Here is a 23380-nt window from a genome sequence, read left to right on the forward strand (position 1 = left end):
AAATACGTTTTCAGGATGCTAACTGTACCCACCATGTTACGGTCGGTCAGGCAAGGGGATTTCCACTGTTCAGTGGATCTGAAGGATGCTTATCAGCACGTCCAGATTTATCCCCCACACAGGAAATTCCTACGGTTCGCCTTCGAGGGTCGCCTGTACGAGTATACAGTACTCCCTTTCGGTCTGTCACTGAGCCCGAGGGTTTTCGTGAAAGTGACCGAAGCAGCCATCGCCCCGCTGAGACAGCAGGGCGTCAGGTTGGCGACGTACATCGACGATTGGATGATCGTCGATGTTTTATGTCAACAAACAGGGGGGCCTGTCGTCGTTGCCACTGGACCGTCTGGCTCGAGAATTGACGGTTTGGTGCTTGTCGCGCCTCAAGTCGATCAGGGCCTTACACGTCCCAGGTCTCCTCAACAGCGGAGCAGATCTCCTGTCCAGGGGAGGTCCTCGCTACGAGGATTGGTCTCTCCACCCCAGGGTGGCGAGCCAGATTTTTCGCAAGTTCGGTCAGCAAGTGGCGGACCTGTTTGCGTCAGCGGAGAATACGAAGTGTCCGTTGTTCTTCGCGGTGAAGGGCAGTCCTCCCTTGGGGTTGGACGCCTTAGCGCACACGTGGCCGAGAGGTCTACTGTACGCGTTTCCCCCCTTCGACTTAATCCGACCCACTCTGGAGAGAGTCAGGAGGTTCGGTCTGGAGATGCTCCTGGTGGCTCCCTACAAGGGCACGTGGAGATCGGCGATCGCCCCTCTCCTTTGCGAACCGGGTTGGCAGCTGCCTCAGTGCAGGGACCTGTTGAGTCAGGCCAGGGGGGAGATCTTCCACCAAGACCTGCAGGTCCTAGACCTGTGGGTTTGGCACGTGAAAGGTTAAACCTGCTGGCAGCCGGTTTTTCTTCTGAAGGGGTTGCTACCATTCAGAGTGCTAAGGCGCCCTCTACGAGGGCGTCTTATGATGGAAGGTGGAATGCCTTTGAGGACTGGTGTGAGTCGCGTGTTCCACCTGTGGTGGCTCATGTGGCGTCAGCCCAGGAAATTCTGGAATTTATGCAGAACCGCTTGAAAAGTGGTCTGGCATTTTCTACCCTTAGGGGGTATTTGGCGGCTATTAATGCCTGTCACCTGGGGGTGGCGGGCAAGGCACCTTCTAAAGTCCCGGAGGTCATCAAGTTCATGCAAGGAGTTGAACGTTTGAGGCCGGTGACTAGGTCTTTGTTCCCAGTTTGGGATCTGCAGGTGGTTCTAGGGGGCCTATGTCGGGCTCCCTTTGAGCCGCTTGTAGGGATGCCTTTGAAACTTTTGAGTTTCAAGACGGCTCTTTTGCTGGCTTTGGCCACGGCTAAAAGAGTTGGTGACCTGCAAGCTCTCTCGGTGTCTGCGGAGTGCATGCAGTTTATGAACAATGATCTCAAGGTGTTGCTCAAGCCTCATCTTAAGTTTGTTCCTAAGAACATGGTGGTTCCTAAGGAGCCTGTTGTTCTTCTGGCTTTTCATCCTCCTCCGTTTGTCTCGGTGGAGGATGAACGGCTGAATTGCCTTTGTCCTGTCAGGGCATTGAAGGCCTACTGTGACAGGACTGCTGGTTCTAGAGCTTCTTCTCAGCTCTTCGTGGAAATGGGCAATGTTCTTGTCAGAAAGCCGGTGTCTAGACCCACTCTTTCGAGGTGGATTGTGGATGTTATTAGGCTGGCTTACTCTAGTGCGGGTGTGGAAGTGCCGGCGGCACTTAAAGCCCATAGCACTAGAGGTGTGGCTACTTCGTGGGCACTGGCAAAGGGAGTCTCCGTTCAGGAGATTTGTGTTTCGGCGAATTGGTCTTCGCCTTCTACCTTTGCAGCCTACTATCACCTGGATATCGAATCCTCTTCGCTAGCGCATTCGTTTCTGGGTGCAGTTGCCTCCTCTACGTCATAGAGGAGTCGGATCTTCCCCTCCCACAGGTGGGCATGTAGCCACCTGGGGTATTTTGGGGGGGACCCTGTGTTTTCCTTATATAGTGTGTCTTACTTATAAGGCGGACTTGTCCTTTTCATTTAGTTGAATGAGGCGGACTCCGGTCTCTCCTTATTTTCTCATGCCTTCACACCCAGGTCCGGTGGGCCTGGGACCTTCTGGGTGATGGGTCACGCCCGTTTGGGCTGTGCTCACCCGTATGAGGGGTGTGTGGGGGTATGAGAGTAGGTTGTGGCTTAGAGGGGAGTTTAAGAATCCCAAGTGGGAGGTCATCCTGGAATATTGACAGTAAACGGTAGGTTCCGTACGGAACCATTGTTTACTTAGATATGGAAGGATGACCTCCCACGTAATGCCCCTCTGTTTCACTGAATGTGGCAGAGAGTGGTATTAAGAGGATGTTACTTCCGCCTCCGGGGGCTTATATAGCCTGGAGGCGGGTCACTCCGGTTTGAGTGACAGGCCCTTCCTACCTACGTTAGTACGGGAGCTGAAGTAGTTTCTCTGAATGATCGCCAGGGGGCGTCATTACCCAAGTGGGAGGTCATCCTTCCATATCTAAGTAAACAATGGTTCCGTACGGAACCTACCGTTCACGTGTGTTCAAATGTGTGTGTTTCTTCTGTGTCAGCATGTATGTATGTTTGGTTTCGATATTATTCTTAACCACTTTAACCCTGACATACCTATTGTGAGCATGACATTAATTAATTACAAATACATTTTCTTTTTAACACATGGGCTGCTCAGGTTTATAACATTTCTAGCTGTTGCTGCTGCCATCATTCACTCACGCTTTATTTTGAAGTGCCTCGGAAGCTTCGTGCGTGTGCACGTGGGTGTCCGCTGACGATTGAGGAAGATAATCCCTTTGTTTACAAAAGCTCGCGAAACTACAATCCAAACGGGAGCCGACCATCGCGTTATAGTGTCGCCGTGAAAACAATCAGATCTCTGCTTCCCTGGCGTTCTTTTCATCTCATTCATAGATAAAGCCCTTCTTATGTTTCAGAGGATAATGTAAAGCAATGTAAACTGCCTCCGCATTTTCTCCCCCTCTGTCTCCCTGCCTGCTGTGGGGTGACGTAATGGACTCGGGTCATTCAGAGGGCAGCTGCAGGCACGTACAGTTAACCCTATGTTGCCTCGTCTCTCAACGAGATAGCTCCTTTTGGCAGGGGGACACCTAGTGGCCTTAACTCGTCACTGAACGAGTTTGGCTCCCAAGTTGTTAATAGAGCTTAAAGTGGTTCATTATTTTCGCCTGTTAGCATGTTGTGCATCCATCGGCACAGATGCAGGCCTTGTGGAACCTACTGGTGCGACTAGGTTTTATTATATATTCATATCATGCATAATGGTTCCTCCACGTTGCTGCCGGTGGAACTCTGTCATGTTCAGGCACGTGCACACATAGACATCAGAGGGGGCTTGAGCCCCTGTCCTTTTATCAGTCTGTAAAAAGTGCCCTCTCCAGACCATCAATGTGTTTTTTTTTTTACTACTGTATGGTGAAAGAAATGCAAATGCCCCTCTTTCCATGTCATACCTGAAGGCAGCATCAAACAGAATTGCCTTGTCCAAACTCTGCTGAACTTGAATGCAGCATCTTACAGGTATGTTAAAAGAATTGCCCTCCCTGCATAGAAATCCATGCCTTACGCCACATCTCCAATATTATCTTGATTATGCTTAACTCATTGTAGCACTGAAAATTGCCGACCTTCAACCTTCAAGCTGTGAGCTTGGAGGTCGGCTATTTTTGATATTTTCACCAAAAGGCCCTTTCGCAAATGTCAGCCCCTGCCTCTCTGAAATTCTATGCACGTCCCTGGCCGTGTTTACTGTGTGCAGAGAAGCCCAGCGGATGATGGGGGGTTGCACGGTCTGTGCAGTGCAGCAGGTGGACAGAGAGAGAGAGAGAGAGAGAGAGAGAGAGAGAGAGAGAGAGCGATGGAGTGAATTCCTAGTAAAGGCATCTGGGCAATGAGGCAGACAGAAGCTAATTAGGGAGGCGGCGTCCTTTACATCTCCCCAATTAGATCAGTTGCGCGTGCAGGCGGCGAATCGGCTGGCCGTGACAGAGACAGAGAGGGGCGTGATGTGTGTGTGTGTGTGTGTGTGTGTGTGTGTGTGTGTGTGTGTGTGTGTGTGTGCGTGTGTGTGTGTGTGTGTGTGTGTGTGTGTGTGTGTGTGTGTGTGTGTGTGTGTGTGTGTGTGTGTGTGTTGCCTTTGTGCGTTAGTCTCCTCTGGTACAAGGCATCATCCTGTCTCCTGGCTGGCTCGCCCAAACAACAAACCCCTCACTAATTACCATCTTCTGGGCTGCCGAAACGCCGCCACTTCCTCTGAACACGTGTCAATTGGATGACAGTTTACAAGTGACACTCGGTGGAGGAGTGGGGACGCTCAGACGGCGTCTCAACGACCAGAACTTGTTACCGTACTCAGGGGTGTCGCACCAAATTCTGGGCCGGGGGTACAAGGATTCACTGCGGGGCGCATTATGTTGTGCTTTAACTAGGCTATTGAAAAATAGCAGATATACAAGCTCACAGCTGCTATTTTTGAAAAATCATGAAAATTGGTCCAAGTTTTTTGAAAAACGTATGTTTCTATGTCAGTGGTGCTCAAACTTTATCATGTGAAGGACCCCCAAAATGATATGTATTTGGCCACGGACCCCCATCTCAAAATATTTACTTCCAGTGACCCCCCAGAAGCGAAAATTTGAGTTACAAATGTCCGCTTAAGAAATACACATATTCAAAGATTTTTCAAAAATAGCAGATCTACAAGCCCGCAGTGCGGCACTCGGTGCCGCGCTATGAGCTTGTGTATCTGCTATCTGCTATCAATAGCTAGAGTATAAAATAATTAAGGCCCCTACATCTTGGGCCCTAGTAACTCAGTGCAACTTTTCCCCCCCTTGTGACGCCCCTGGTGGGGACGTTCAGACGGTCTCAACAACCAGAACTTGTTACCGTACTCAGCGAGGAAGAGAGAGAGAGAGCGAGAGAGAGTGAGAAACAGCAGGTGAGAATTAGGCGAGAATTTATGCTTAACGACTGTGGCTCAACGGAGAATGATTTTCGCCTGCAAAGCGTGAACACATATTTCAGTTGAAAATGAAGTATGAATGAGCCGTATACTGTAATAAGGAGAATGAGAAATAACAAAGACAAGACAGACTGGGATATAGAGCAGTAGTTCTCCATGTCAAAGACATCTGGCCTCGTACCCCATTTGAAACATTTTGTGCCAGGGACCTTGATATGACAAATTTACTAAAGATTTAATAGCTGAGTTATAGGCTCACAACACATTCAGTCACAAGCTTGTAGATGAGGGTTCTTTATAGCCAAATAAACTGTTTAAACTTCTCCTGATTTTGCTCCTGATGGCTGTTGCACAAATGTAGTGAAAACAGCCGATCTACAAGCACACGTTGTTTGCTTGTAGATCTGCTGTTTTCACTAGTTTAGTTCATTTTTAAAATGATAAATACAAAACGAACGGTCTTGGACATACAAGGTTTCCACCCGACAACAACGATATATATATGAGAGAGGGAGAGAGAGAGAGAGATAAATGAGCGAGGGTTCAAAGAGATGGAGAGAGAAACCCTGCGTGTCCACATGGTGCCCGGGCGAGGACCATATATGGTAGACAGTGAGACAAACAGACAGACAGACAGACAGACAGACAGACAGACATAACAGACAGTTAGGATGGAAGACTTCACAGAGGCATGGCTTATTAACAGAGCTGACTGCGAGTCTGGCAGCAGCAGCAACAACTCTCTGCTTTTTTACTTTTAAACTCCTCTCCTCTCGTCTCAGCCTCGCCGTAATGAAGACAAAGAACTCTGTGTTTAACGGCACCTCCCCACCCTCCCCTCCCCTCTGCTCCTCACTGCAAACACTGTTATCTGCACCAGCCGTGGAGCGTGTGCGTGTGCGTGTGCGTGCGTGTGCGTGCGTGCGTGCTTAACTGAGATGAAGATGCTGTTTCCTGCGGGTTACAATCTCTGCCTCTCTAATGAAGGATAAGACTTCATTAGATTAGACATTAGAAGGCATTTCTTTGCATGCGTGTGTGTGTACGAGTGCACATGTGCACACATGCATGCATACACACACGTGTATGTGTGTGTGTGTGTGTGTGTGTGTGTGTGTGTGTGTGTGTGTGTGTGTGTGTGTGTGTGTGTGTGTGTGTGTGTGTGTCCTACCCGCTCAGGGCATAAATAGCTGTCAGGGACAATTAGATCCTGATTCATTGTACAGATCTCTCTTTCATTGTGTCGTTCTCCGTCCCCTTTCACCTGGAAAATGACTGCCTGCAGAAGAAGAATGGGGACGGCTGAGGGTTTTTGTTCTGCTGGGGAGGTGGGAGACGTGTGGGGGGTTTTTGCTGTCGCCGCCAAGGTTGTCTTAACATTGCTTTTGTCACCTCTGACCTTGAGTCACAACACTGAAGTAGAGGTCACCCTATTAGAGCAGGGGGTCTTCAACGTTTTCAGGCCAAGGACCCCTTAGTTGAGAGAGAGAGATGAAGCAGGGACCCCCCATACAACATATTGCATAGAATTGTATTTCAGATTTTCATAGATTTCATAGAAACCGTAGATTCATAGAATTGTTTGACAGCACTGTCATCAGTCTATGTTGGATTTGTGTTAATGTGTTTTTTCAAACATTTAACCACTTAAACCGTCGATACTTAGTCAACTTGATCTGCTCTTTTTTTTTTTACCTCTACTCCAAACCTATTTGCCAAAAATAGCCGAAAAAACAACAAAAAAATGCCAAAAACGCCTCGCGTCGCGAGGCGTTGTGAGCTTGTAGATCTGCTATTTTTGGCTAAAGTCCTCCTCGGAATAGGGATGTGATGGTTAAAGTTGTTCATTTAAAATAGTTATGCTATCACAAAGATTTGGCGGACCCCCTGTGGTAACTCTGTGGACCCCCTAGGGGTCCCGGACCCCCTGTTGAAGACCCCAGCTATTAGGCATACAGAGAGGCTGCGTTGTGTGAGCATGTTTGTGTGTGAACGTGTGCTTGCGTGTGTGCGTTCGTCTGTTCATGTGTGTCTGAGTGTATTATTGTTCGCATATAGTTTTTCTGTGATTTTGGCTATTTTGAAATATGAAATATCAGCCCTTGGTAGAGCGCATCAAGTCACTTGGTTATAATTGCCAATTCATTGTGCTGGTGTTTGGAAGTCTGGGGCATGTCCAGTTGTCCACAGACTTGTGCTCCGTGGACTGCAACTCGGAGAACTGCAGAACATTGCTGCAAAAAGACTGGCCAAGTACTGCTCAGCCTCTGCAGTGATCGACAGCCTCTCTATCTGGAAGAGGCCATGCTTTGTCTATCCTTGATACCTTGCGTCACCTGGTCTTCGTTTACTAAACAGGTCGTTTGATCCGGTCTAGACCGGATGGCATCCTACCGGTACCGGTACTTCATTTTGTAGTCAAAACGGACTACACTTTGGCAGGAAACGCCAAACCGGAAACAGTTTTAACCCAAAACTACTAGCCAGTAGCCACCAGGCTACGCATGTGCTAATTGGGTTAACACTGTTTCTGTTTTGGTGTTTCTGGGCAAAGTGTAGTCCGTTTTGACTACAAAATGACGTAGGACGCCATCCGCTCCCGACCGGATCAGAAGCACAAAATTGGAAGCAATCCCAGGCTAATCCTTGAGTGGATTAACAAGAGTATAATCATTGCATTTCATATTATGCTGTGTGTTAAACATACTGCATACATACAGTGTCTGGTTTAGCCATCATTTGAAACCCTCTTCAAAAATGTTTTGGATCTGGCATGTTAATTGTTGTTGTTCCAAATGAAAGTATTAAAATGTGTGTGTGTGTGTGTGTGTGTGTGTGTGTGCGTGTGCGTGTGCGTGTGCGTGTGCGTGTGCGTGTGCGTGTGCGTGTGTGTGCGTGTGCGTGTGCGTATGTGTAGACACAGGGTCCCGAGGGAGCCGAGGTGCCACTGAAACACCAACTACTGCAGGTGATAGTGAGAGTGCTCCAATACCGTATGCTGCTCACAGGTAAACACAACTCACACACACAACTCACACTCACACCTATTCCCATGCATGCGTTCACACCTGGCTGGGAGGGAAGATAAAGCGACAGAGAATCCATGTGTGTACTTTTTTTTGTGCGTGCTTGCGTGAATGTGTGTGTGCATGCACTCTCGCTGTCTCGCCGCGGGTGTGTCTGTGTGTGTATGCATACATATTCAGCGGTTAAATGAATTCAAAATAACGCACGGCACGAGCGGCCATGATATATCACATTTGCATGTGCTTTGCATGGTGCCTTTAAAGGCCTGTAGACCATATATCACGTCCTCGCCTGTGTTATTGCTTTCATAACATGTTCCCCTTGCGATTAGCAGCAGGAGTTGTGTGTAGCGTAGCAGCAGTGGGTTATTTTCATCACACAATCGGGAATTTCAATGCGTTCCAATGGGAAGTTCCAATTGAACCATGGTATAGAGCAGGGGTCTTCAACGTTTTCAAGCCAAGGACCCCTTAGTTGAGAGAGAGAAAGCTGGGACCCCCACAAACTTGTCATAGATTCTATATCGTTTCATTGTTTGACAGCACAATCATCAGTGTATTTTGGATTCATGTCAATTTGTGTTTTCAGATATTTAACCTCTTGAACTGTCAATACTTCTCCCCTCTACAACAAACCTCTTGTAGATCTGCTATTTTTGGCTAAAGTTCTCAGAATCTGGTTAAGAAACTGGCTAAAAAGGAGATTTCTCGAGGACCCCCTGTTGAAGACCCCTGGTATAGAGCAGTGTGTTAGACATGTCCGGGTGGATAGTAAAGCCAGGTTGGGTTCCTCTGAATCCAACAATCCAATTACTCCACGATCTGGCTGTATTGAGCGACAAATTGATCGATCATTCTCCATAATCATGTTTAAACAGGCCCACATACCCGCGAATGTGCAGGCCCCAACCCAACAACGTCTGTTGACATCCATATTTTGAGCATATCGTTGCTGTCGGGCAGAAACCTCTTATCTCCATATTCTAACTTTTTTTTTCATAAGTTAACACCCTAGCTAATCATACAGTATCACACAAAAAGCATCAAAAGGAGCATCCGCAAGCTTGAAATCTGAAAAGTAACGTTTTTTGAGCATTCCAGCAGCACTCGTGTTTATCTCACTAGTCTGTTAACACTCACTCATGTACTCTCGAGCACTTTTCTCCCAAGCGCTTTACAATGTACATCAAGGGTCTTCAACAGGGGGTCCTCAGAGTTACTACAGGGGGTCCTCCAAATCTTTGTGTGATAGAAACATTTTTTTCTCCTTTTTTATATTAATGATTTGAACCCTAGCGTCCATATTCTGCGAACTTTAGCCAAAAATAGCAGATCTAAAAGCTCACAACGCCTCACGCTGCGAGGTGTTGTGGCAAAGAGGTTTGGTGTAGAGGGGAAAAAGAGCAGACTAAGTACAGAGTGAAATGTCAAGTTTATTAAGTATTGACGGTTCAAGTGGTAAACACAAATTGACATGAATCCAAAATACACTGATGATCGTGCTGTCAAACAATGAAACTATGTGGAATCTATGAATAGTTTATACATCACAGTCACCCATTCACACACTGGCTGCGGAGGCGGAGGAAACCATGCAAGGCACCAACCTGCTCACCGGGGGCAGTTAGGGGTTCAGAGTCTTGCTCAAGGATACTACACTCAGCCAGGTGCAGCTGGGAATCGAACCTGGAACGTTCAGATTCCAAAGCGGCGGCTCTACCTCCTGAGCCACTCCGCCCCTGAGTGTTAGCCGCCCCTGGCCGCGTCAAGGTCTCACTTCGAGTTACTATAGTAATGGTAACAGCTTTGTCTGTGTAGTTTCAGATCAATTTGCCAATCCATTGAAGAGAAAATTTGATGTAGACTGACAGACAGAATGTTCTGTAAAAAAAAAAAGGCAAACCCCGGCTTTTTGAACTGCCATGTTTTCATCTTGTGATCACTCTATCTTGTCTTTTCCCCCCCAGATTACCTGAACAACCTCTCTCCTGATTCCAAAGAATACGAGGACACACAAGGTAAGCCCCTGTAGGGTGGGTGCTCCGGGGATACAGCGCTAGCCTGAACCATCTGTCACGAAGCTGTCATAAACATTGACATTTTTGTCAGCCGTCAAAGCCACCAACACGCACGCACGCACGCACGCACGCACACACGCACGGTCGCACACTGATGATACACAGTCAAATTCTGTGTTCATTCATGCACTTACTGTCTCAAGGGTTCAATTTAGCAATCAGGAAGGATATTTTATGTTGTTGAGACACAGTAGCAGAGTGTGCCTCCTGTGAATGGAGCCGCACATAAATCTCACGCCCGTCTCCCATGTGTTGTTGTGTTGTGTTGTGGTGCAGCTGCCCTGGTCATCGTGTCCGAGGTGGCCGATCAAGCCAACGACAGTCTCAAACAGGGGGTAAGTTGAGCGTGCACACACGCACGCACACACACACACACAACCCAGCACTTACGTACGTACGCATCCCACATTTTAATTCAGATCATGTACCTATGCTGTACCGCCCTCCCACGGAGTCATCTGATTGACTGCACGCCACATGCGGATATTGGTCTTTACCTTTCATGGCGACAACAACGAGCTGGCATTATCAGTTTCACACATTCACAACACTGCTCAAGCATGGAGACGAATGCCTGGTTTACACCTAGTTGCTGTAAAGGCAGTGGTTCTCAACATTTTCAGGCTGCGACCCCCAAAATAATATTTTTTTAACTGGGGACTGCCTCTAATATTTGACAATTTGGCCAATGTTTTATTTGACATTTTAAAGGTAATGAAACGTCCTTAAATTGTCACTGTAGAAATGTGCATATACCCTCTATACACTTAAACTTTATGTTGGTTTGTTTACTGTTGAGTGAGAAAACACATTAAATTAATTATCTGGGGACCCTCCAAAATAATAACAGGTTGAGAACCACTGCTGTAAGGCATTGGTTCTCAATGGGGACAAAATTCCAGATCTACAAGCTCACATCGAGTCGCTGCTATTTCTGAAGGTTTTAGATTTCTTTTGAAGCATTTGAATATTTTGGAATAATTTCGATTTTCTTTGTACACAAATCTTCTCTCCTGGGGGCCCCCTGGCACTAAACATTTTCAGATAGGGAGTCTGCGGCCAAATACCTATCAATTTGGGGGTCCTCGACTTGCTGTTAAAGTGTGTTAATGCACTGAAGATTTACAAGCTCACCACTAAAGTATAACTGCTTTAGACACAGCCGGGTCATTATCTCAGTGTCAATCAGTCTCATGAATGACAGCGGCATTGTGAGGGAAGTTAAAGGCCCCTCTCCTCACTTAGATATCGGCCTACTAAAAGTCCATTCAGAGGGCGAGGAATAGTGATGTCATCAGGGGGTCCCAGGTGGTCTTAAACAAAGGATGCAGTGTAAGGGTTTGGACGATATACTCGCGCTCCCCTCTCACTGACACATACTGTGGAAATACTCACACATATACACACACGCTTGCCACACACACACACCACACACACACACAGACACTAGGGCATTCACGAATAGTGATTTTTAGTATTCGAATCATTCGACCTCAAAGTATTCGAATAGTCGAATATTCGACAGGACTGGCCAAACTGTCAAATATTAAGTAAGCAAGAGGCAAACATTGTGAAAATAGCCGATCTACATGCTCACAACGCCTCGCGTTGCGAGGCTTTAAGAGCATGTAGATCTGCTATTTATCAGTGGAACCGAGTCACATTAATACCTACAATTCCAAGGGCTTGTCAGGGTGGGGGTCCCCAGTTCAAATATGTTTATTTTGGGGGTCACGGCCTAAAAATGTTTTGAGAAGCCCTGGTATAGAGCATTAACAAATTCATCCACCAGGGGCATTGACAACTCATTCTTATGACTTCCTATCCTATCTAGCCAAGCTTTATAAACTATAGAAATAAGCGAATATTCGACTTCAGTGAACAACATCAAATAGTGACTTTGATATTCGAATATTCGAATATTCGAATAGTTGGTGAATGCCCTATACCACACACGCACACACGCACACACACACACACACACACACACACACACACACACACACACACACACGCACACACGCACATGCATGCACACTCCCCCACTGTTTTTATCCTCTGGCTGTCAAAAACCGTGGCCTCCTCCGTGGCTCGCTATCAGTTGACTCGTTTTCTGTCACACTCCCTTTATCTCTTTCTCTTAAGCGTGCACACATCATTTATACACACACACACACACACACACACACACACACACACACACACACACACACACACACACACACACACACACACACACACACACACACGCGCACACAGACAGCAGGAGCAAACAGGCTAAGAAAGCGTGGAAACAGAGGCTGTCTCTATCTGGTTTTCCAGTATCACATCCCCCCCTGTCTGTCTGTCTTTCATTCACAAACAAACAGGGGACATGTTTCATTCTCTCTTCCCTTCCGCCCATCGCTGGAAAAATCACAGAACACCCTCCCTTTCCGGCCTGAAAACGTCGAAGACCCCCTACTGGATCTTCTTCTCCACTAGCAGTCCCTAATCTAGTTTTTATTTGTTTGAAGAAATTGTCAATATATTTAGTCTTTGTTTTAGTCGTCATAGCTTAGTTTTTATTTTGTGTGTTGGGATGCTGACAGAACCATCACTAAAAACTCCAGGACAAAAATCCACTCGTCCTAGACAATTTGCCCTCCTGGCACCCAAACTGTGGAATAAACTCCCTGTCGCACTTAGAACAACGTCCAGACTCACTTCCAAGCTTCTGCCGTGGACTGAAGACTGACCTCTTGAGACTCCACCTAGACCCATAGCACTACTGTAACACTCCGCTTCTCTAAATGTCCATACATGAAGCTAGATAGCATTTTTAGGTTTTAGAAACGTTTTTTGTACTTATTAGGTGCGTGGTCTACCTATGTTATTGTTTTTCTAGATTGATATTCCTATGCATTTGTTGTATTGTTGTTGATGTACTGACATATTATCTTGCTTATTATATTGATATATTACCTGCTTATTGTAAATCGCTTTGGATTAAAAGCATCTGCTAAATGCCTAAACTGTAAATTGTAATTGTCGTTAGTGAATCAAGGTAGTCGACAAACATTGTACACCATAGTTTTTGTCAATGACATGAACCCTGCTCTCTCCCTCTCTGTCTTCCAGGAGAACCTGCTGCGTCTGGTTCACATAGAGTACAGCGTCCGAGGCAAGCGGGACCTCCTCAAACCAGGAAGGGTGAGCGGACATCTGGACAGCGTCCACCCTGTTTCTACTTATCAACAAATAACAACCACAACGTGTTTATCTGGATGCCAGTCTGTAAAGCCTTTACTGTAGGATCTATGCCAGTGGTTCTCAAACACCCAAAATAATCATATTTTAACTGGGGACCCCCCCCCCCCCACCCTGCACAAGCACTTGGAATTGTAAGAGTTGGCATTACATTTAGTTTGACTGCATCTATTCCATTGTGAAAATAGCCGATCTGCTATTTTCACAATTTGGAATGAGATTTTTTTTTAACAGCTTAAAGAAAATAACACACAGAAACAGAATATTTTGGTTTGAACAACAATCCACACAACGTGGCTTGAAATGCAATTCACATCTGGCTTGTGTCTCAGTCTGAACACTCAAACACTGACTGAAGCCTGATTTATAATTTGTTGTACAACTTTGTCACTCGCTGAAAAAAAGCCAAGTGACAGTGTTGTACGAGCATAGATTGAGCGTTACTCATGCCTCTACATTTGTTATGTTGTTATCGCAGTAAACATATCGTCGTTATGATTAAAACACAAAAAACACCCTACTCTATCATGCTACAGTGTCAGTGACAAAAACATCAAATTTAATCCTGAAAAGTCACCGTTTTGGACAGATAGATAGACCACATGCGGTTAGGGTGGCCATACGTCCGGATTTTGGCCGGACAGTCCGGTTTTTGACACTGCTGTCCTCCTCCCAGCTCAACCTGTGGCCAGACGCATTATTGTCCGGCTTCTGTAAATCTCCCGTTAGAATACAGGTCTGACTCTGCGCAGCCCATAGGCGCAGCCAGTGCAGTGCCACTATCAGCCAGCCAGCCTGCTGGCTTACATTTGCATATCACGGTAATTCTCACGTTTCTTAACTGCTTGCAGCAAGCCTAATCATTGGTATAGAGAAATAGCAGATATACAAGCTCACGGTCACAGCGCGACACCGCACCCGCACCGCAGCGTGTCGCGTGCTACATGAGTGCATTTTGTTTAGTGCTCGTTCCCAACTGTTACACTGGACGCTAGAGTCACTCCTCCCACGCTTGTTAGATGCAAACCGACGTCAAGGTTTGCCTATAAAGACGCCGAAATGAAACGAAATTTAGCCAACAATGGAGCAAGGTCAATAAGTTAATAAAGAAGCACAGAATTGACGATTATTATGCACTTTGCACTGCTGTGTGTAACGGGTTGATGTCAGCAAAGGGAAGCTGGGAAGGTAGGACGCAATGACATATGCTTTGACTGCCTGACAGGCAATGACTCAATGTGCTGAAGGTTTTCCTCTCGTCTTATTTCTCCCCCGTCGGATCCCTAGCCTGTTCCACAATTGTGAACAAAATAACTGCAGGTGCAGCAGTACCCATATCCACAAGTCTCCCTTTCTCTTCCCCTCTCTGTTATATTATTTCTGATATGCCAGTCATGTTCGATTTCTAATGGGACAATTTAACCCAAGAATAATTGTAAAAAAAAAACTATTATATACAGTGTAGGCCCATCATAAAATAACATAATTCACGAAGGGTCTTTGGGTGCATAAATAAGGGAGGTAGGCTACCCAGTCTAAGTGTAAACCACTTCACCTATTTTACACTGTATAGGCTATTCGAAATAGCCGATCTACAAGCTATGATCTTGATCTAGTTTTTTCAAAAAGTGTACAAATCTGGAATAATATGTGGATCCCTGGCTGGCACAAAATATTTTGAGAAGGGGGTCCGTGACTAAATTGGCCTATATCGGGGGTCCCATATACAGCGCGCACCGGAAAAGTGTCCTCCTTTCTGAGGTCTTGCTGGTGGCCACCCTACATGCGGTGGACGATGTGTGAATACACAAATCTGATCGCTTGGAGTCTGTCCTAAAGATCGTAATTGAGTAACAAAAACAGAATCCGGAACAACTACTAAACAACTGATCTGCTCTCTCTCTCTCTCTGTGTGATGTTCCTTCCAGGTGTTTGTCAAGGAGGGAACTCTCATGAAGGTCTCCAGAAAGAGCAGGCAGCCCAGACACCTGTTTCTGGTAATATATGTTGCCTGTTAGTTTCATAGACATATGAAGGTAGACGCCTCCTTCGGCTCTGGTGCATCGAGGGACCAAGGGAATCCGTGTGCATCGCTTCCACGTGCGTCACACATAAAGAAGTTGCTAGGCCAATCAGAGGCAGGTGGGGGCGGCCTGTAAGAACAGCTGAGCCGCGCAACATCGGAACTGGCTCTGTTGAATCGAATTGTAGTCCTTGGATAGGTCCCGGAAAAGATGCGCTGTTATTGGCCAGTAGTCACTTGACTGGCAGCAGTCCTTTAGTGTTTCCAGGAAGTCCGGACTACAATTGTTGCACGTTGCTCCAATGAACTGCAGAGGCGAACGAGGCATCTAGCTTTTTATATCTGTGGTTAGTTTGTTTGTTTGCTTTTGTCCTGCTAAAGTATACGTTAAAGACAGGGTGCCATGATTCTTTTCCCCCCTAAAACATGATCATCAGGTATTATATTTGGAGGAAGGTTTTTCTTTTCTTCAAAACTGTGTACAGAAATGGTTAAAAACATGTTTTTATGTGGTCACACCCACCTGTTCATTGATTATCAGGTGGGTGGGGGTGACCCACCTGAAGTTAGCCAGTGCTACCCAAAAACCACCTGCTATACACAGTACCATGACTACCATCCCCATGCTGGAGAAAACACATTCCTGTTGCTTTGTTACAGTACATATTTGGTGGGGGAGGGGGGGTATTGTATTGGGTGGAGGTCCGTCAGTCTGTCTTGAGCGATGCAGGGTGGGGTTTGGGGGGGGGGGGGGGGTACAGAAGGGACACGGGGCCAAGGCCACAGAGCTCCACCCAAAAACACCACACCCATCTAGCACGGACCGGCCCGACCGGTCAGCTTCTCTTCTTCTCCTCTCTCTCTCTCTCTCTCTCTCTCTCTCAGGCAGGCACGTGCACACATAGACATCAAAGGGGGCTTGAGCCCCTGCCCTTTTATCCGTCTGTAAAAAAGTGCCCTCTCCAGACCATGAATGCAGTTTTTACTATGGTGAAAGAAATGCAAATGCCCTCTTTCCCATGCCATACCTGAAGGCAGGCAACATTCAAGAGAATTGCCTTGTCCAAACTCTCCTGAACTTGAATGCAGCATCTTGTGTTGAAAGAATTACCCTCTCTGTGTACAAATCCATGCCGCTACGCCACATCTCCAGTATTGACTTGATCGTGCTTAGTTTAGTGTGGCATCAAGCCCCGAAAACGGCCGAACTCCAAGCTCACAACGCGTCGCAGCGCGACGCGTTGTGAGCTTGGAGGTCGGCTGTTTTCGATATTTCCACCAAAAGGCCCTTTTTTGAAATGTCAGCCCCTGCCTCTCTATAACATTCTCTGCACGTCCCTGCTCCCAGGACTTCTTGTTTTCCAGGCCGGGCCCTCCCTCCCTCCTCCCTCCCCAGCGCTTCCTCTCCAGGATGTTTGGTGTAGGTCACTGGATGCCGGCTTCCTGTGTATGAGGGAGGGGTCTGACAGCCCTGCGAAGGCCAGACACCCTGTAGAATGCAGAGAGGAGGGGGGGGGGGGGGGGTGTACAAACACGTGAAGTTGGAGAGGAGGAGGCGCGTTCTATTGTTCTGTGAAATAACAACTGTGCTGTGTCATATTATAAATGACATTTGGATAGTTTTAGCCGGCGTTTCTCTAAATTCAGTGTGCCCCTAGGAGTACGCAGAGGTACTGCAGAGGGTATGTGTGAGAAATGTCGTCACTGTTGGGCAGAACCTATATTAACGCCATAGTGTAGTCATTTCATTGGGTTTCTAAAGTACCGTATTTTCCGGACTGTAAGGCGCACTTAAAAGCCTTTAATTTTCTCAAAAAACTACAGTGCGCCTTATAGTCCAGTGCACCTTATATATGGATCATTCATTGACATTGACATTCCCTTTAGCACAGCTCCATCTGTTGGATGCATAACGCAACGGTAGCGTCTATTATGTGCGCCTTATAGTCCGGTGCGCCTTATATATGAAAACAGTTCAAAATAGACCATTCATTGACAGTGCGCCTTATAGTCCGGTGCGCCTTATAGTCTGGAAAATACGGTATACGTTGAAATAGTCATTTCATTGGGTCTTTAAGAGCCAATGAAATGACTATTTTGGGTATTTTATTTTGAAGTTTCAGTTTGAAAAGGAAGCCTGTGTGTTTCTGAACCAATCCGAGGGGACCAGCCCTTCAGGCGATGGGATTTAAAATCTGAGTAATGGGAGTAATGGGAGCCAGCAATGGGAAACTAACAGGTGAATGTAATCAAAGGTTCATTTATATGCAAGCGGACCTGTCTATGTCATCACATTTTGAATTTCTGTTCACAGTAAGTAATTAAGAATGGCCTATTTAGGGACCTTTGATATAAATATACACAAAAATTGTTTATTTTCTATTTTTTTGGCATCTAGTGTTAGGTATGGCCATATTATCACTACAGATATGCTCTAAAAGTGTGAAAAACATGTTTTTGATTTCACCCCGTCTTTACCGCCATACTGGATCACGCTACAGTGCCACACAAAAGTATCAAAAAAGTAGCAGATCTACAAGCTCGAAACGCGGTGCGAACTGCGAAGCGACGTGTTTTGAGCTTGTAGATCTGCTACTTTTGATACTTTTGAATTTGAATACTGAAAAGTATGTTTTGGACGTGAGGTTTCTTGCACCCGAAATCAGGGAAAGGGGGTAAAAAAAGGTTTTAGAACCAATACTTTATCTAAAGTATTTGCATCTCATTGATTCCATTATAATCCCAATAGAACAAACTCTGTGGTCTCTAGATATTTCATTTTGTTTTTCTCTACTCGTCCGTCCCTTTTTTCGGCAAACGTTGCCCAAAAAAGTTAAAAAGATGTCTTCATTTTCTCTCTCGATTTCAAACGTTGTCGCACGGCAGAGCACATCCTGCAGGGCTTCATGAGGTTAATGGTGTTTGTAGTGGAATGATGGCTGGAAGGGCTTGCTGCCTGCTGGAAGCTGTGTGTGCAGACATAAGGCTTATATGAGCAGGATGGCTCCGGAGGGTCAGGTGGAATTTATGAGCGTTTAACCCATTTAGTGCCTAGAATTTTTAATGCTTTAACTATTTAAAAATAGAGTGCTGCGCTGCAAGCTTGTAGATCTGCTATTTTTGAATTTTTGAATATATCTTTTTAAAAGCGTTAAACATTTGTAACTCAAATACTTTCTTCTGGTTGGTCCCTGGAACAAGATATTTTGAGATCAGGGGTCCGCCGCCAAATACATGTAATTTTGGGGGTCCTTGGACATGAAAAAGTTTGAGAACCACAGAAGGATTTAAAAGACATTTATAGAATCGGGTCAAACATATTCAAAGAGACACAAACGTTCACGATTTTTCAAAAATAGCAGATCTACAAGCTCGCAGCGCGGCACTCGGTGCCGCGCTGTGAGCTTGTATATCTGCTATTTTTCAATGGATAAAGCATAAAAATGATGGACACAGATTTGCGTTACCGGACTAAATGGCTTAAAAAGATAGGGGATCCAAACGGCAGAGATGATGATGAAAGACATCACTCACCTCCAGAGACAAGAGATGTGCTGCTGCTGCTTCTGCACCCGCTGACCGTCCACATCCACCGTGTTGCCAGACACTGCCAGATAAACACGCTACCAGGTCTATGAAAAACGTTAGGGATCTCCATATATGGGCATAAAAGGGATTGTATCCCAGATGCTGCCCTGTTAGGAGAACCACACTAACAGAATCCATATGTGGCCAAGACAGACGGCCAAGACAGATGGCGCGACCTCGCCCTGCTTTTCACCCTTAGGCGTCTTACTGGTGTGTTATGTGAAACGGCACATCACGTCTCCGTCTGGACGTGTACGCTTTGTTATGGGCTATGGTGGGTTTGCTGCTCTGACATCACTGTGATGTCAGGGGAACCACAATCACAGAATCCCTTCTATGCCCATATATGGAGATCCCTGTACAGTATGGAGATACCTGTCTGTAGAACCAGCCACAAAGATATGGGCTGTCTTGGCCATCTGTCTTGGCCATATATGGATTCTCTTAGTGTGGTATGTGGCCAATGTGGCCTGACTGGCCTCCATATATGGGCATTCCCATATGAGTTCACATGGCCAAGTCATGGCGCGACCTCGCCCTTTAGGGCGAGGTTGCTTGTCGCCCCTAGGCGTCTTACTGGTTATAGTCTGTAGAAAAGGGTTTGTTTTGGACAAGATACATCCATTTTCCGGAAAATCATAGTTGTGAACGGCAGATCCTATTTCATGATGGCGCTATCTCCCGATGGATTATGGGAAGTAGAGTTTTTGGATCAGTACACGCTACGGTTTACAATAGGAAACGTTATAACCAGACTTAAGTCAAGTTAGGCAGTAAACTGATGGATTTGATAACCCGACTTTAGTCCTTTTAGGCAGTAAATATGTTAATTTGGAGGTCCATGACATGAAAATGTTTAAGAACCACTGGTTTAAACAACATTCAGGTAGCAAGCCAAAGACCAAAACACACGCAATCTGCAACTACCATTGATTTACAAACAACTTTAACAGAAAAAACAAGCCTAAAGTCGCTTATAATGAGCAGACATGGCAACACTGGTCACATCATGCCACTGTCACAGCCCGACTTCAAGCCAGAGACGGGAGCGGGATGAGTGAGCGAGAGAGATTATTAAACGGACAAAAGAGAGGCGAGAGAGAGAGAGATGCGTGTCAGGAGAAAAGAGAATGACAGAGAGATGAACGTGGTGAAGGGGTTGGTGGTCGCATTGAACAGAGAGTGGCAGGGGCTGAAATTTCTAAAAGAGCCTTTTAGTGAAAATATAGAAAAAAGCAGACCTCGTTGTGAGCTTGAGGTCGGCTATTTTCAATGTTTGATTTCTACTCAGAGAGGGCAATTCTTTCAAGTTCAGGAGAGTTTGGACGAGGCAATTCTCTTGAATGCCGCCTTCAGGTATGGCATGGAAAGAGGGCATTTGCATTTCTTTCACCATAGTGAAAACTGCATTCATGGTCTGGAGAGGGCAATTTTTTACAGACTGATAAAGTTCGGGGGCTCAAGCCCCCTTTTGTGTGCATGTGCCTGGCGATGAAAGGGTGCCATTGAAAACAGTTAAATGTCTATGGCATCGTGGGGTCATGAAGGTACATTTCGCATCACTGTGAAAGTCATTTGTGGATTCTTGCTGGTTTTATGACTGGCATTTATACTGTGGATGGAATCCTATAGTGTACCCAAGTAGTGGAACAGCTGGTGGTGGCCACAGCCCTGAGGTCATAGTCAGTGGTTTAAAGTAACTAAGTACATTTACACAAGTACTGTACTTAAGTACAATTTAATTACAAGTTTGTACAAAGTACAAACTTGAGTATTTCCACATTTTCCGTACTTCTACTCCACTCCACTTTTTCTGTAACTTCTATTCCACTACATCTCAGAGGCAAATATTAAACTTTTTACTCCACTACAATTATTTGAGAACCTTAGTTACTAGTTACAAAACACACCAACCACTTCAGTCCTATATACTGTACATTTCAGGTAATTTGAAAATAGCCAAAACAGCTTGCAATGCGTCTCATCGTGGCGCATTGTGAGCTTGTAGATCAGCTATTTTCAAAAGATCTTTCATACATTTTAGACATAACGACGAGTTGTTAAATGAAACATTCTGCATAATGAGTACTTGTTCTACTTTTGGTACAATACTTTTGAATTCCGGACTTTTACTTGTAACAGAGTATTTTTTAGGTTGCCGTATTGATGCTTTTACTTAAAGGGGAAGACCCCCCATTTTCAATATTTAACTATGTCATTAATATACCTTAGAGGAGTTGTGTGGAAAACCCCAAAATCAATCTTCCAGTTCTAGGCAACACAGAAGGGGGGGAACTTTTTTTCTATTTCCACACAACTCCTCTAAGGTATATTAATGACATAGTTCAATATTGAAAATGAGTGGTCTTCCCCTTTAAGTAAAACATGTGGGTACTTTTCCCACCACTGGTCATAGTCTGGACTCTGGACGGACCGAGAGGCCAGGCACGTGCACACATAGACATCAAAGAGGGCTTGAGCCCCTGTCCTTTTATCCGTCTGTAAAAAAGTGCCCTCTCCAGACCATGAATGCAGTTTTCACCATGGTGAAAGAAATGAAAATGCCCCTCTTTCAAATTCCATGCCATACCTATAGGCAGCATTCAAAAGAATTGCCTTGTCCAAACTCTCCTGAACTTGAATGCAGCATGTTGAAAGAATTGCCCTCTCTGTGTAGAAGTCAAGCATCGAAAATAGCCGACCTCCAAGCTCACAACGCGCCGCAGCGTGACACGTTGTGAGCTTGGAGGTCAGCTATTTTCGATATTTTCACCAAAAGGCCCTTTTAGAAATTCCAGCCCCTGCCTCTCTAACATTCTCTGCGGTAACGGTTTTCCATTCTGACATATCCCCAGGTTAGCATTCACCAGCGTTAGTTTTACTGAGGTGAGGGTTAGGGTTAAGTTTATGTTTAGGTGGTTTGAATGGCAATATGTCGGAGTGCTGACATGTAACCATTCTCTGCACGTCCCTGCCAGGGATCACATGCTGCTAGGGCTGTCACGATATGACATTTTACACGACGATTAATTGTCACTCAAATAATTGGCGATTAACGATTTAATTGTGTTTTTGTCGTTGATAATTACATTTCTGTTTGGCTTTTAGGCTTTGAAGTTGTACATGGTAGATATGACACATAACCTAAATATACAAAGAAATTACTGACATATTTGACAACTTACTACTTAAAAAATAACTTTGATAGTGGAAATAGCCGATCTACAAGCTCGCGTTGTGAGCTCGTAGATCTGCTATTTCCACTATTTCGGAAATTTTTCAACATTCACGATTATGACGATTATGACAAAATAATTGCGATAATGTCAAATAATCACGATTAGACGATTATGTAATAATTGTGACAGCCCTACACGACGTCCCTGCCAGGGATCACATGCAGCTCTCCAATGCTCTGTCCCCAACCAGGCCGACCGGGCACTGCACTCAGGGCAGCGACCGTGGCTGTTTGTGTTGTTGTGGTGGTGGTGGTTGTTGTAGGAGGGGAAGGCTGGATGGATCCACCCAGGTCTGGTTCTCACAGCTACAGCGCTGAGAGCATGCTTTACCCTGGGAAGAGAGGAGGCAAGGGGAGGGAGGGAGGCAGGGACATGCTGGGCCCCTGATTCAGCCCAGGAAAAAGAGTTGTAGAGGCCCTCATTGCGCGCTATAGAGAGAGTTCTCTCTATAGCGCTGCTGCTACTCAAAGATTTGCCATTTCAGATCATGACAAGTGACAAGCCAGTGGGCCAATTACATGAGTTATATTTCGTCGTTGTCGGGTGGAAACCTTGTATGTCTAAAACCGTTTGTTTTGTATTTATCATTTTAAAAATGATTTAAACTAGTGAAAACAGCCGATCTACAAGCACACAACGCCTCGCGGTGCGAGGCGTTGTGTGCTTGTAGATCTGCTGTTTTCGCTACTTTTGTGCAAACAGTTACATTTTTACTTTTGTGCAAACAGTTAAATTTTTTCCTAATGGCCGGCCTGGACCGGCCGGGAATGAACCGGCCGTTCGGGAGTTGTCCCGCTTTTCCCAATGGCCAGCACGTCCCTGGAGGGAGGGCTGGGAGCCAGGAGCCTGAGAGCTGGGTGGAGAATTCCTGGACGCCTGTCTTTAACAAGCCCCTTAACGGATGTTTAGAGCACACATTAGGTGTGACCAAAAATGATGTCACCCTCCTTTTGTCCGGCTCAAAATAAAACAACCCCCGGGTAATACAATGGGAGCACGAGTTATGTTCTGGAGGATCACAATAGTGATTTGGTTTGACAAGCAAATAAATGCAGATATTTTTTGTTGTGTTTACATGGGAACTGAAGACTGAGGGCTTGCACAGAGACAGAGGTGTGTGAGAATAGTGTGAAAGGAAATACAATCCAAGAAGTCATTGTG

At 45.7% G+C, this 23380-nt stretch overlaps 1 protein-coding gene across 2 annotated transcripts in view; it reads left to right on the forward strand.

Annotated features, from left to right (window-relative positions):
- The window catches only part of fgd5a (FYVE, RhoGEF and PH domain containing 5a), a 96325-nt gene that overhangs the window by 58955 nt on the left and 13990 nt on the right, over nucleotides 1-23380 (forward strand). For both annotated transcript variants that reach the window (XM_080727738.1, XM_080727739.1), the window contains exons 8-12: nucleotides 7934-8024; nucleotides 10010-10060; nucleotides 10397-10455; nucleotides 13241-13312; nucleotides 15298-15366. In XM_080727738.1, the coding sequence (XP_080583864.1) occupies nucleotides 7934-8024; nucleotides 10010-10060; nucleotides 10397-10455; nucleotides 13241-13312; nucleotides 15298-15366 (342 nt within the window). The remainder of the gene's footprint in view (nucleotides 1-7933; nucleotides 8025-10009; nucleotides 10061-10396; nucleotides 10456-13240; nucleotides 13313-15297; nucleotides 15367-23380) is intronic.

Source organism: Nannobrachium achirus, assembly GCF_963921795.1.
Source record: "Nannobrachium achirus genome assembly, chromosome: 6".
NCBI classification, from domain to species: Eukaryota; Metazoa; Chordata; class Actinopteri; order Myctophiformes; family Myctophidae; genus Nannobrachium; species Nannobrachium achirus.